The sequence below is a fragment of the Myotis myotis genome, unplaced genomic scaffold (assembly GCF_014108235.1).
Source record: "Myotis myotis isolate mMyoMyo1 unplaced genomic scaffold, mMyoMyo1.p scaffold_m19_p_3, whole genome shotgun sequence".
Classification (NCBI taxonomy): domain Eukaryota; kingdom Metazoa; phylum Chordata; class Mammalia; order Chiroptera; family Vespertilionidae; genus Myotis; species Myotis myotis.
In genome coordinates this window covers 159,965,385-159,978,250 of record NW_023416335.1, presented here as the reverse complement: position 1 = coordinate 159,978,250, position 12,866 = coordinate 159,965,385, and the positions used below count along the sequence as shown (strand labels likewise).

Genomic DNA, 12,866 nt, shown 5'->3' with positions numbered 1-12,866 from the left:
GCAAGGTGAGGCCCAGAAAGGTGAGATGTTGCCTGAGGGCACACAGTAGGGAGGGCAGAAGTGGGACCTTACACATCTGTTCTTTTTCTCTCCATTAAAGTGCTCCTTAAGGAGGGACAAATCTTTCTTCCCTCCCTCCCTCCCTCCCTCCCTCCCTTCCTTCCTTCCTTCCTTCCTTCCTTCCTTCCTTCCTTCCTTCCTTCCTTCCTTCTCCCCTCCACTACCTGGAAAAATCAAAAGCAGTGGGCAGGAGAGGCCTGGCTTTGGGGTCTGAGGAAGTTTCCTCGCCTGTGCTCAGCTTTTGTCTTTTACCCCCGCCTCTTGGTGTCTAGGACAAGGGGAAGAGTGACCTTCCCAATTCCCAGCAAGGGCCTCTTAGATAATAGGCACTGTATTCTCAATACATCTTTGCTAATAGGTTGGAATAGGAGTGGTGGTCTCCTCACAGGTGGAAGTTTGGGAATCACCGAAGCTTGGAGGGCAGGCGAGGAGGCATCCATACAACACACCACCCACTCTTTCCCATGGGCCGCACCAGCCTGCAGTTCCCTATTTTGCCCAGCAGATGATGCTCACACAAAGTCACAGTTAGGCTGGCCTTAGAGCTCCAAGGCTCGCAGCTGCAGGGAAGCCCGCCAGGTGGCGATATCCCTTCTTCAATAGGAAAAGAGAACCTGGGGTCATTCTTTCCTCTTGGTACCCTGGAATTTAGTCCTCCCATCTATCTGACCCCCATTCCTCTTCCCGCAGCAAGTAAGGCAGGGATGGAGAAGAACCCCCTTCTCAAGTCTCCTGCCCATTGGCAACTGGGCACAGGGTAGAGAGGGCAGGACAAGAGGGGAGAGGGAAAAGATTCTCCAAGTCGGGAAAGAAGGAAAATACCAAGGATCTAACACCAAATTTATCACTTTTTAAAAATGAGATTTTCCCCAAAGTGAAGAAATAAGAAACAAATCCAGTGTCCACGCACTCCCAGCTGCAGGCTTGTACCCAGGATCTCTCCTTCATCCTCAGACCTGCTGTGGGGAAAGGGGGCAGAAAGACAGGGTGAGTGAGAGGCCCCCTCCCGAGCTGGTCTGCCCAACCATCCCGTTAGTCAAGTATCTAATTTCTGATGTCTGACACCTTGTCCAGTCTATGCAGGGGAGGGAGGACTGTAACATCGAAGCTCACGAGGTTATTCCATCAATGTCTCCACTCCAGGCAGGTCCACTGCTCATCAGCCTGGACAGCTGAGGGTTCCAAATGCCCTTTATCAGAAAACCCATGGCCTATTTCCATCACCTATTCCAGGAGCTGGAAGTCCTAACTCAGAGTCTAACCTCAGTCCCTGCTGCTGCAGCTTCTCATTTGTCCATTCTCTTGCCATAGAGACTAGCTCTTCAGGGACTGAAGCTGGTGCTCTGTTCCCCCTTCCCTGAGTCCAGATCTTAGCCCTCGCCTTTCTCCACACAGTTGCTCTCCTATAGACCCACAGCCCAGCCTTGGCAGCTTACCGAGTGGGCTCCCTGGGAACCCAGTGGTGGTATATGGGGTGAGAGTTCTTCTGTGCTGGGTTTCTCACTGCCCCGCTCCTGAGTTTTTGGAGTGGATTCTGCAAGCTCTAAGGAGGGAAAATGAGGGTGGGAGGAGAGGTGGTATGCATGAGGGCTGGTAGAGAGGGCAATGCTCACCCCACCCCATACTCTAATGACCCGAGAGGAGCCAAGACCAAGCTGGGGCAATCGGCCAAGACCAACAGGGTTTTCTCTGATTACAATTCCTACTATAGAATCACTATGTTTAATTTTTTTTTTCCATAAAGAAAAAAACCCTCCAAAAAAGTTTTCAAGTTTGGGTATAATCTCAATGTGTGGCTAAATATGAAGCTATTTATAGTCTACTTATCCCACTTAGTGGGACAGTTCATTTCACTGTAGAAATATTAATGTGTCTGATTACAGGGTGCTCTCCTGGGGATACTATATAATATACAGTATACATACTGTATCACCTTCATAAAATTGGAAAAATTCTGACTTCTGGACTAATTGGGATAAGGGACTATGGACATGTATTTACAGTACCTCCAGCAGTTTCCACTTATTGTATGCTTTGTATGTGCCAGTTACTGGGCAGGTTCATTTAATTTTCACAAACTACCAGTGAATCAGGCACCATCATTATCATTTTATAGACTGAGGTTAAGTTGCTCGAGGCCTCTGGGCTGGGAAAGAGGCAGAGCTGGGACTCTAGCCTATGAATGCTGTGCCCATTATGATGGGCTCCCCACATTCAGCCACAACAGGGAGCTCTGATGGCCAGTTGGGAAGGGTTGGGTCATTTGGTAAGGAAAGGTGAAGAGATGCAAATACATGCAATACGTGCAGATACATCCATATTCTGAAGATAGTTTCTGGCTATTACTAGACTCTTCCCCACAATAGGCTGCCTCCTCCTGGGCTGGAACGTACTTTGTGCTTTCCCAGAGGCGCCCAGTCTTGACTCCGCTTCTGTGTCTGTGGTCTCAGGTGGGCAGGTCTCTTGGGTCTCTTTGCTCTCAGCGGCTCCCTCAGGCTCCTCTCCCTGCTGCTGTTGCCCCAGGTGATGCTCAACCATCATCTGAAGCTCTGGGGATGAAGAGAAAGGGAGGGAACATTGGACATGACTGCCCAGAGCCTCCTCTGTGAACACTCAACTTCAACAACCACGCTAAATGGCCATCACACACTGCCATGCCCTGAGATCTGAACAAGGAGGGACATTCGCTAGGCAATTAGGAGAGACTAAAGCTAGACAATAAGACATATTTCCTTCAAAGGTAAGAAAGGTGCCCTGGCTGGCGTGGCTCAGTTGGTTGAGCATTGTTCCGAAAGGCTGCTGGTTCAATTCCAGGTCAGTCAGTGCACATACCCTGGTTGCAAGTTTGATCTCCAGTCGGGTGCGTATGGGAGGCAACTGATCGATGTTTCTTTCTTACATTGATATTTCTCTCTCTCTTTCTCCCTATCCCTTCCTCTCTCTTTCAAATCAATAAAAACATTTTTTTTAAACAATAAGAAAGGTGTAGGGAAGAGCCTTTAAGAACAAAAGGCTCTAACTTGTTGGGATACTTGGTCTCCCTTGGGGGCAGGAGAAAAGACTCCAGTTAGAGTAAAAAATATTTGAAATCAAAACAGCATAAAAAGAGACACACAGACCAATGGAAAAGAATAGAGAGGCCAGAAATAAACTCACACCTATATGGTCAATAAATATATGACAAAGGGGGCAAGAACACACAGTGGGGTAAAATTAGTCTATTCAATAAATGATGCTGGGAAAACTGGACAGATACATGCACCCCCCCCTCCCAAAAAACAACCTCCCCCCCACAAAACTAGATCACCTTCTTACACCATATAAAATAATATACTCAAAATAGATCAAAGATTTAAATGTAAGACCCAAAACCATAAAACTAGAAGAAAACATAGGTATAAACTCTCTTAACGCTCTTAGTAATATATATATTTTTCTGATATATCTACGTAGGCAAGAGAAACAAAAGAGAAAACAAACAAATGGTACTACAAACTAAAAAGTTTTGGCACAGCAAAGGAAACTATCAACAAAATGAAAAGACAACCTGCTGAATGCAAGAAGATATTTACCAATGATACATCCGATAAGGGGTTACTATCCAAAATTTACAAAGAACTCATACAACTCAACACCAAAAACAACCCCCAAACAATCCAGTTAAAAAATGGGCAGAGGACGTGATAGAGATTTCTTCAAAGAGGACATACAGATGGCAAATAGATACATGAGAAGATGCTCAATGTCACTAATAATCAGAAAAATGCAAATTAAATCTCAATGAAATATCACCTCACACCTGTCAGAATAGTTACCATCAATAAATCAACCAACAATGAGTGTTGGTGAGGATGTGGAGAAAAGAGAACCCTCTTGCACTGTTGGTGGGAATGTAGATTAGTGCAGCCACCATGGAAAACAGTATGAAGGGTCCTCAAAAACTTAAATGTGAAACTGTCTTACAACCCAGAGATTTTATTTGGGTACCTATCTGAAGGAATCTAAAACACTAATTTGAAAGATATAGGCACCCCTTTGTTCATTGCACAACTAGAGGCTTGGTGCATGAAAATTTGTGCACTTGCTGCGGGGGGTGGGGGGAGGTTCCTCAGCCCGGCCTGTGCCCTCTTGCAGTCTGGGGCCCCTTGGGGATGTCCACCTACCAGCTTAGGACTGCTCCCCAGGGGATGGATCTAAGCTGGCAGTCAGACATCCCTCTGGAAGCCTGGGACCCCTTGGGGGATGTCCACCTGCTGGTTTAGGCCTGCTCCCCAGGGGATGGATCTAAGCTGGCAGTCAGACATCCCTCTGGCAGCCCAGGAGCCCTTGGGGGATGTCTGACAGATGGCTTAGGCCTGCTCCCTATGGGGACATCCTTAGTGCTGCTGCGGAGGTGGGAGAGGCTCCCGTGAGCCGGCTTCTGGCTGAGCAGTGCTCCCCCTGTGGAAATGCACTGACTGCCATTAGGGTTAATTTGCATATTACCCTTTTATTAGATAGGATAGCCAAGATATAGAAGCAATTTAAGTGCCCAGCAATAGATGATTAGGTAAAGATGTGGTACAAATACACAATGGAACATTACTTGGCCATAAAAAAGAATGACATTTTACCATTTGTGACAACATGGGTGGACCTAAAGGATATTATACTAAATGAAATAAGTCACATAAAGACAAATATCATATGATTTCATTTACATATGGAATTGAAAGAAATAAATGAACAAACAAAACAGAAACAGACTCATGGATACAGAGAATAAAGTGATGGTTGCCAAATGGGAGGGCATTTGGGGGTGGCCAGGTGAAAAAGGTGAAGTGATAAAGAAGTAAAAATTGATAGTTACAAAATAGTCATGGAGATGTAAAATACAGCATAGGAAATAGTCAATAATATTTTAATAACTATGCATGGTGCCAGGTGGGTACTGAAATTATCAGGGGGATAACTTCGTAAATTATATAAATGTTTAACCGCTATGTTGTATACCTGAAACCAATCTACACTAATAAAAGACAAAGATGCTCATTGACTGTACCTTCGCTATGCTCAAGCCACGCCCACCAGCCTATCAGGGTGACTATATGCAAATTAACCCAACCAAGATGGCGGCCAGCAGCCACGGAGCTGGAGCAAGCAGGAGGCTTGGTTGCCCTGGTGATGGAGGAAGCCAAGCTTCCCACCTGCTCTGGCCTCTGCAAAAGGCAACAAAGTTTCCATTATAGAAGCTAAATAATTCCCAGATACCTGCTTCCAGTCAGCCTCCACTGGGAGCTTGGGTGGCTGGGGGCTGTGGCCAGCCTGCAAACAGCCATCAGCCCCTCATCCAGGCTGGCCAGGCACCCCAGTGGGGAACCCCACCCTGAAGGGGGTGTGGCCAACCTGCAAAAAGCCATCAGCCCCTCACCCAGGCTGGCCAGGCACCCCAGCAGGGACACCCACCCCGAAGGGGCTGTGACCAGTCTGCAAACAACCCTCAGCCCCTCACCCAGGCTGGCCAGGAGCCCCAGTGGGACCCCCACCCTGATCCGGGACACCCTTCAGGGCAAACCAGCTGGCCCCCACCCATGCGCCAGGCCTCTATCCTATATAATAAAAGGGTAATATGCAAATTGACCCTTACAACAGAATGACTGGGAATGACTGGTCACTATGACACACACTGACCACCAGGGGGCAGACACTCAATGCAGGAGCTGCCCCTTGGTGGTCAGCGTGCTCCCACAGGAGGAGCTCTGCTCAGCCACAAGCCAGGCTGACGGCTGCCAGTACAGTGGTGGTGGTGGGAGCCTCTCCAGCCTCCTCAGTAGCGCTAAGGATGTCCGACTTCAGCTAGGCCTGGTCCCCGCTGGCAAATGGACATCCCCTGAGGGCTCCTGGGCTGCCAGAGGGATGTCCGACTGCCATCTTAGGCCCAATCCCCCGGGGAGCGGGCCTAAGCCAGCAGGTGGTCATCCCCTGAGGGGTCCCAGGCTGTGAGAGGGCACAGGCTGGGCTGAGGGACCCTCCTGAGTGCACAAATTTTTGTGCACAAGGCCTCTAGTATAAAATAATACTGAATGTCTACTATAATTGAAAAAAAATTTGAGTAACTTCTATGTGTTACACCCTATACAGGGTGAGTTCACATATTTTATTTAGCTTAACTGCTGTAGTGAGGTTGTATTTGGGGCTCAGTAGGTTAAGAAGGCCACTCAGCTAGTTGGGAAACAGAGCTGGAAGATAAATCCAATTTGTCTAGCAACAACCCCACTATAATACAGACTTAATGACTTCTCAAGGATTCTTTCCAAAGGGGCATTAGGTCAACTGCACAATCTCAGGCACAGAGGGGAAGAAAGAGATGGGAGGAATTGGGGGTGGACAGAGGTGAAAGAGGATATATGTGGGATAAATGGTGATGGGGGAAAAAAAAAGAGATGGGAAGGATCTTCCAAACCTTTCATTGTAGGTGTGGTCCTCGTCACCTTCTTCCGTTGCCGTGGAGACATGGCCAAAGTGGACTGTGAAGGACAGAACACAGTGGGTGCCGGCTCTCTCACCTGCCTCCTCTGCCTTGTCATGCTTTTGGATTGCAATTGGGGGTAGGTGTGGACTTCAGAAAGTGGAGAAAGAAAATTCCTGCTTCTCCAGCCCCCACAATGGCGAGCAAGGAGACTGTGTGGGGGGCATGTTGGGATGTGTGTGTGCATGCACATTTGGGGGGTACAGGGATGAGGAACTCAATGTTTCTGCAGATGGAGTGTTCTGAGGAATAATCCCTTAATGAGTCTGTGGGTTCCCTGGGCTGGGCTGAGTGGGAGGGGCCAGCTCACCTTGAGAAGGGGGTTGGGGACCCGGTCTTCATCTATCTCTGAGGGGAACAGGAAAAGGAGAAAGTGATGAGGATGGGAGGTCAGAGGGTCCCTCGGAGCTGACTTCCAAGGGTAAGAGCCTGTGCAGTCACCTCCTTCCTGATGTGTCCCTCACATCTGCCCCTAGGCAGTTAGCCCTGGAGGCTGCCCCTGGCCTTCTCCTTCCAGCTTCCTCCTGCTCTGCTGCTGGCTTTACCCCTGCATCTAATCCTGTCCTTGACCCTATGGGTTTATCTGTGTCTACATCCTTGCATCAGACCTGGAGGTTCCAGGATTGTGGTCCCTTTGCTGCATACGAGGGAACATTGGAAAAAGAATAGCAAATTGATCCTGTGCAGGGGCCAGGAAGGTGCAATCATTCTCACTAGTTGGAGGCCAGGGGAGACTCAGGCATCCTGAATTCCTGGCTAGCTTATAAGCATGACCGCCTCTCTTCCACTCTCCTGTCAAGCTCCCCATGACATTCCCTGAGACCTTGCTCTCTCCCCAGACCTTGATGGGGACACTGGTGACCAGAATGCCAGCTGCTCCCTGAGCTTTTTCTAACTTTCCCTTTCCCCTCTGGGGGCTGTGAAGATAGCTGATGGAGGCGGTCCCTCCCCCGCACAGCTGTCATAGCCTCTGGGGGTGGGGGCAGCAGCATCTCAGTTGCTGGAGAAACCTGGAAGGCTGTTGCGAAGCAACCAGCACTCAGTTGACCACCCAATTCCCGAGGGCTTAGGAACCAGGTGGTCTCTCTCCCCTTCCTAGCATTGCTCCATCTTCCCAGAGCAAAGGAAATCCTCCTGCTAATCCAGCCATCACTTTTCTGCCTCCAGGATTGAGGAGATCTCTGACTTCTCAGACCTACCCTTCTATCTAGCACTCACCGGACCCAGCTGTCTTCAGCAGCCCCCACTCCCTTTAGCGACCCATTCCTGGGGTTACCTGGGGATGACTGGTCACTGGTCAGCACGAGTGTAGCAGGGGTGGGCCGACGCCTCCGAATCTGAAGGAAGAGGTCAAGTACATGTGGAGGCATCAAAGCCCCACCCAGTACCACTCACTCAGCAATGTAATCCAGGTCAGCCAGTTAGCACACCTCAAAAAATACTGTTACACAGAACCCATTGTCTCAGGGTGGACTTTCCTGTGCTCATCCCTCTCTGTTGGGGACCCAAAAGACCACCCCCCTTTCTGCATCCCCTACCCCTTTTCTGTATCTGAATCCCCCCTCCCCCAGTCCTGGCCCTAGCTATCCATCTCAGCAGTTATATCTGCTCTAGTACATCGATCTCTGGCCCACTGTCTTTCCGTCCATCCTGGATCAATGGTCAGAAATAACCCAGGAGGTGCAAGGCTCTTCCCTCAGTCTCCCAGCCCACCCCCCAAGCAGACATTGACCCTTTGTGGATCAGCACCTGTAGAGAACACCCCTCAATCCCCACTCTGCCTGGGGGGGACAGCACAGAACAGGCAGGTCTGAATGTGCATTTCCCTGGCCTGTGCTCCTCACTTCCTAATGTTTTCCCTATCCTTGGACACATTGCCTTTCTGGTTTGTCAGGAAATATGTCTGTGAAAATCCTTATCATGGTAAATATAAATGAGCAGTCCTAGGCAGGACCCTGGGCAGCTGAAAAGTCTTATCCTGAGCTTCAGGTCCCATTCTAAGAAATCTATACTAATAAAAGGGTAATACGCTAATTAGACCGGGAGACCTTCTGGGAGACCACCTGGACGTACTTCCAGACAAAGCCAGGGTGGCGGGGCCGAGGCAGAGGCGGTTAGGGGTGATCAGGCCAGGAGGGGAGGGCAGCTGGGGGTGATCAGGCCGGCAGGGGAGGGCAGTTGGGAGCAACCAGGCCTTCAGGGGAGGGCAGTTAGGGGTGACCGGGCTGGCAGAGGAGGGCAGTTGGGGGCAATTGGGCTGGCAGGGGAGCAGTTAGGGGGTGATCAGGCTGGCAGGCAGAAGCGGTTAGGGGCAATCAGGCAGGCAGGCAGGCGAATGGTTGGGAGACAGAAGTCCTGGATTGTGAGAGGGGTGTGGGATTGGGCCTAAACTGGCAGTCAGACATCCCCCGAGGGGTCCCAGATTGGAGAGGGTGCAGGCTGGGCTGAGGGACCCCCACCCCCTGTGCACGAATTTCATGCACTGGGCCTCTAGTTAACATATAAGAGCTGATTGCTGGGCTTCGGACCCCTTTTCCCGTTGCTGTTCTTTTGTCATGCTGCCAATAAAGTTGATTGTTGTTGAAGTTGGTTCAAGGACTCTTGGGACATGTAGTTTTTTTCTGTTTCTTTGGAGGGTTTAGGGCAGCCGTGGGCAAACTACGGCCCACGGGCCGGATCCGGCCCGTTTGAAATGAATAAAACTAAAAAAAAAAGACTGTATCCTTTTATGTAATGATGTTTACTTTGAATTTATATCAGTTCACACAAACACTCCATCCATGCTTTTATTCCGGCCCTCCGGTCCAGTTTAAGAACCCATTGTGGCCCTCGAGTCAAAAAGTTTGCCCACCCCTGGTTTAGGGGCTTGGAAGCGAGGGTAAAGGTGGGATTGGAGTCCCTATAGTTCCCTCCAGGACAGCAGAAAGGAGGGAAGGTTAATGGGACTGGGAGAGGGGCTAAAATTATTCAGAGATAAGAAGAGTAGGGTGAGGACACTGAATGATCAAATCCCCATCTTTGTGTGTCCATTTAGTATTATTCCCATTTGGGGTGAAGGTGGTAAGATGCCTGCCCGTCTCTATGCCCCCAAAATGGGTATCGCCACAGCAAGAGGGGCAGTGTCAGTCTGAGAGGCAGACTCTCCCCAAAGAAGAAATGGGATGCACAGAATGGGGGTATGTTGAAGTAGGGCAGTGTTTCTCAGGATAATCCAGTGGCCTCTGATCTGGTGACATTTCAAGGTCCCTGGCACTACCAGTCCCACGTATGTGCGCGCCGCATATATGCGTGCACTGCACAAACATTAGCTGAGTCCATCTCTAGCTATTCCTGGTGCAAATGTGCAGGGTGCCAGCAGGCAGGCATGTGTGCTTCCTGTATGTGGGTGGGGGCCGTCCTTCTCCTAGGAGGGGACTCCTCTCCAGTTCTCTCTTGCTCTGCGGGAGGGGCTGGCTGTGAGAGACAGGGAGAGGGAGGGTGCGGATTAGTGGGAGTTGGGAACCTGAGAGGGAGACTTTGAAAGGCAGCAGGGTTCTGTGATCCCTTCCTTACCCAATTTCCTTGCCTTGGACAAGATTTCTAAGCACTCAGTGTCCTTGAGAATGGTGAGGGAACAAAGTCAGACTTCCCGAAGCAGCTCCCAGACACCTGAACTATGCTCTTTTCTTTCTTCCACGCATTCCAAATCTCAGCTCTCAAGGACACTTGGTGCCTTTGCCTCTGATTTATCTTCAAACCTGTCACACCAACGACCTGGTAGTTGTGGGCACCCCCACCCTCCCTGCTGTCCTGTGCTCCCTAATGCAGATCTTCGGAGAATTTTTTGCCTTCCCTTGTCAGTCTGGGATAGGAGCTCCTGCCAAACCTGGAGCGCTTTGCCTGCACACGTGGATAACACAGCAGGAGGGGTTGGGGTTAGACTGCAGGTAAAATTTCAGGCTTGGCAGACAGATTTCTGAAGATTAGAGAAAAGCAGGCTCAAGGCCCAGCTCTCGTTTTCCCTCTGGCTCCTTAGCACGGCCTTACCCTTCTCCTCTGCCCCTACACCCCCGAACCAGCTGGCCTCCCCCTCAACGCCCAACACACACTGCACCTGCCTCCTCTGATACCACACTGAGGCAGGTGTCACGTAGTGATACCTGTTTGTGCCAATGGAAGGCATATCTGCTGGAAACCTCACCCCTAACCCCCATGTTCCACAGTCGTGGGCCCTTTCTTCCTGGCTCTGAGGTTATCTGTGCGAGTCCCCTGCCTGCAGGCACCATAGCCTCTCTCCTGACCCCAGCGAACACTCCCCATGCTCCTGGCTCTCCACCCTCCTCATCCTCAGGAGCTTGGCGGTCTCCCCACAGTCCCTCCCTCTACCGTTCCACCTCAGAGATCTGGAGATGCGGCTCCCCCAGGCCAGAGAGAGGATGGGGACCCAGGGACCTAACCCCTACCCACACTTGGGAAGCTGAAGTTATAGGGAGAGAGTGTGTACCTTCCCTTCTCCTTCCCATCCAGACCTTGTTCTACCAACCAGTCGGATCAACAGAAGGAACACTCTGTCAGCCCCTCCTGAGAGGCCAGTGTTTTTTCAGGTGGGGAGGCCAGCAGGGCCTGGCAGCCAGTTGGGGGAAGTAGGGAACTAACCTTGTGGGAATGGATATTCTTTAGGAAGAGCAATGCCCAGGCAAATGGACAGAGGACACAAAGGAGATGGAGAAATGAACAATTATCTGGCAAACAGGCTGTAGTATGGACCACGGGTGGTCACCCTCTCCACTCACGCTCACTGTCCCTGAGACACACGCTTGCTCACACACTCTCATAGGCTGCTGCTGCCTCTGCCAGGCTGCTCAGAGCTAAAAATAGGCCAGGCCAGGAGGCTGGGCCGGGCTCTGGACTCCCAGCCCTCGAGCAAAGGCCAGCACAGTGCTTCTCCCTTGCCTGTCGCTCAACTTGAACCCCGGTTCCTCGAAAGCCCCTGCCTGTGGCTTCCCAGTGCCGTACTCTCCACGCCACCCCCCATTCCCCGCTCCAAAGGGCAGTAGTTGGGAAAATAGGACCCACGTGTCCGGACTTGCAGCCAGGGGAGCCTCAGCCTGCAGACGGGACCACCCCTCTCCCCAAAGCCCAGCCCTCTCAGTGTTCCCCAGCCCTTCGCGTTCTCACTCTCTGGGATCCAGTAGGCGCGGTCCTAGTTAGGAGAGCACTGGGCGGGCTATTGCTCTTCTTTCCACTCCTACACCTACAGCACCGGGCTCCCTCCATTACCTCCCCTCTCCCCGGACCCCTCCCCAGCCGCTGCGGGGACCCTTCCGCACGGAGCCCCCGCAGAGCTCAGAAACCCGCGGGGTTGGCTGGGTGGAGGACCCCAGACTGGCGAAGGCCCAAGGCCAGAGGGGTCCTGTCCTCAGGCAGCACCCTCCCCCGTGGCTGGGGAGGCAGAGAGCGACTCTGGTGGAGACGAGCTTCCAGGGGAGGCGCTCGTCCTTCTGTCCGTCTCCAAGAAGCAAGGATAGGGACGTGTGGCTCCCATGGTGGGGGAGGGGGTGGTAGGCCCCCAAACTGAGCGCATCCGCCCTTAGAGGTGCACTGCTTGGGGAGGACCAGGCAGGGATCTCGGATCAGACAGTCCTGGGGTCCCTGGTCCTTGGCTGGGCGAGTCCCCTGCCGCCCTGCCCTGCCCCGCACCTGCTCCGCTGCCTTGGGGTCAAGGTGCGGCTCCAGCAGCGGGACCGTGAACTGGATCTTCCGAGGGCTGTTGTCCGGTTCCATGGTTGGGCGGTGGCCGCTGGCCCGCGCGGCGGCGGGGAAGGCGGCGGGACTCGGGGCTGTGGCGGGCGCGCTTCCTCTCCGCCCAGCTCAGCTCAGGCCCCGCCCCAGCCCTGCGCGCTCAGCTCCCGGCTCCTGGCTCCTGGCTCCACGCTTCCAGCTCAAGGCCTCGCGGACTCTGCAGCCGCCTATTGGCTCTGCAGCTGCCCCTCACAGCCCCCTCCCTCCCCCGGCCCTTAGCCTTAACCCCTTCGTGGCTGCGCCGCTGGCGGCGGGGGTCCCCACCCCGAGGGCTGGAGAGCGGGGTGTGGCCAGCGCCAGTCCTGGTGGACAGCCCAGGCGCATGTGTCCCTGGAGTTCTGGGCAGGGAGGTGTGTGGTGAGCAGCTGCGGAGAACTTCTCCAAGCCGGGCAGGGTTTAGGACTGGGATGGTGGAGGGGCCTGCACCAGACAGGAGGCAGCAAAGGGAAAGATTTCATTTCCTTTCATGAGAAAGAGGGTTGTCTCCTAAAGCAGGAAAGGGGATTTGGGTATGCCT

General features: G+C 52.2%; 1 protein-coding gene across 3 annotated transcripts; it reads right to left on the bottom strand.

The window, feature by feature from the left end:
- Window positions 1-883: 883 nt before the first annotated feature.
- Window positions 884-12,427, bottom strand: PPP1R1A (protein phosphatase 1 regulatory inhibitor subunit 1A). 3 transcript variants are annotated; one of them, XM_036300646.1, is made up of 7 exons: window positions 12,248-12,427; window positions 7,845-7,905; window positions 6,879-6,916; window positions 6,503-6,566; window positions 2,454-2,609; window positions 1,497-1,603; window positions 884-1,019 (listed from the first exon to the last, which is right to left on the bottom strand). In XM_036300646.1, the coding sequence occupies exons 1-7, from the start codon at window positions 12,329-12,331 to the stop codon at window positions 1,011-1,013; spliced, it is 519 nt and encodes a 172-aa protein (XP_036156539.1). In that variant the 5' UTR covers window positions 12,332-12,427; the 3' UTR covers window positions 884-1,010. The 3 variants fall into 3 exon arrangements, with proteins under 3 accessions (XP_036156539.1, XP_036156540.1, XP_036156541.1); XM_036300647.1 differs by having other exon boundaries at window positions 884-1,016; XM_036300648.1 differs by lacking the exons at window positions 6,879-6,916; window positions 7,845-7,905.
- Window positions 12,428-12,866: the final 439 nt, after the last annotated feature.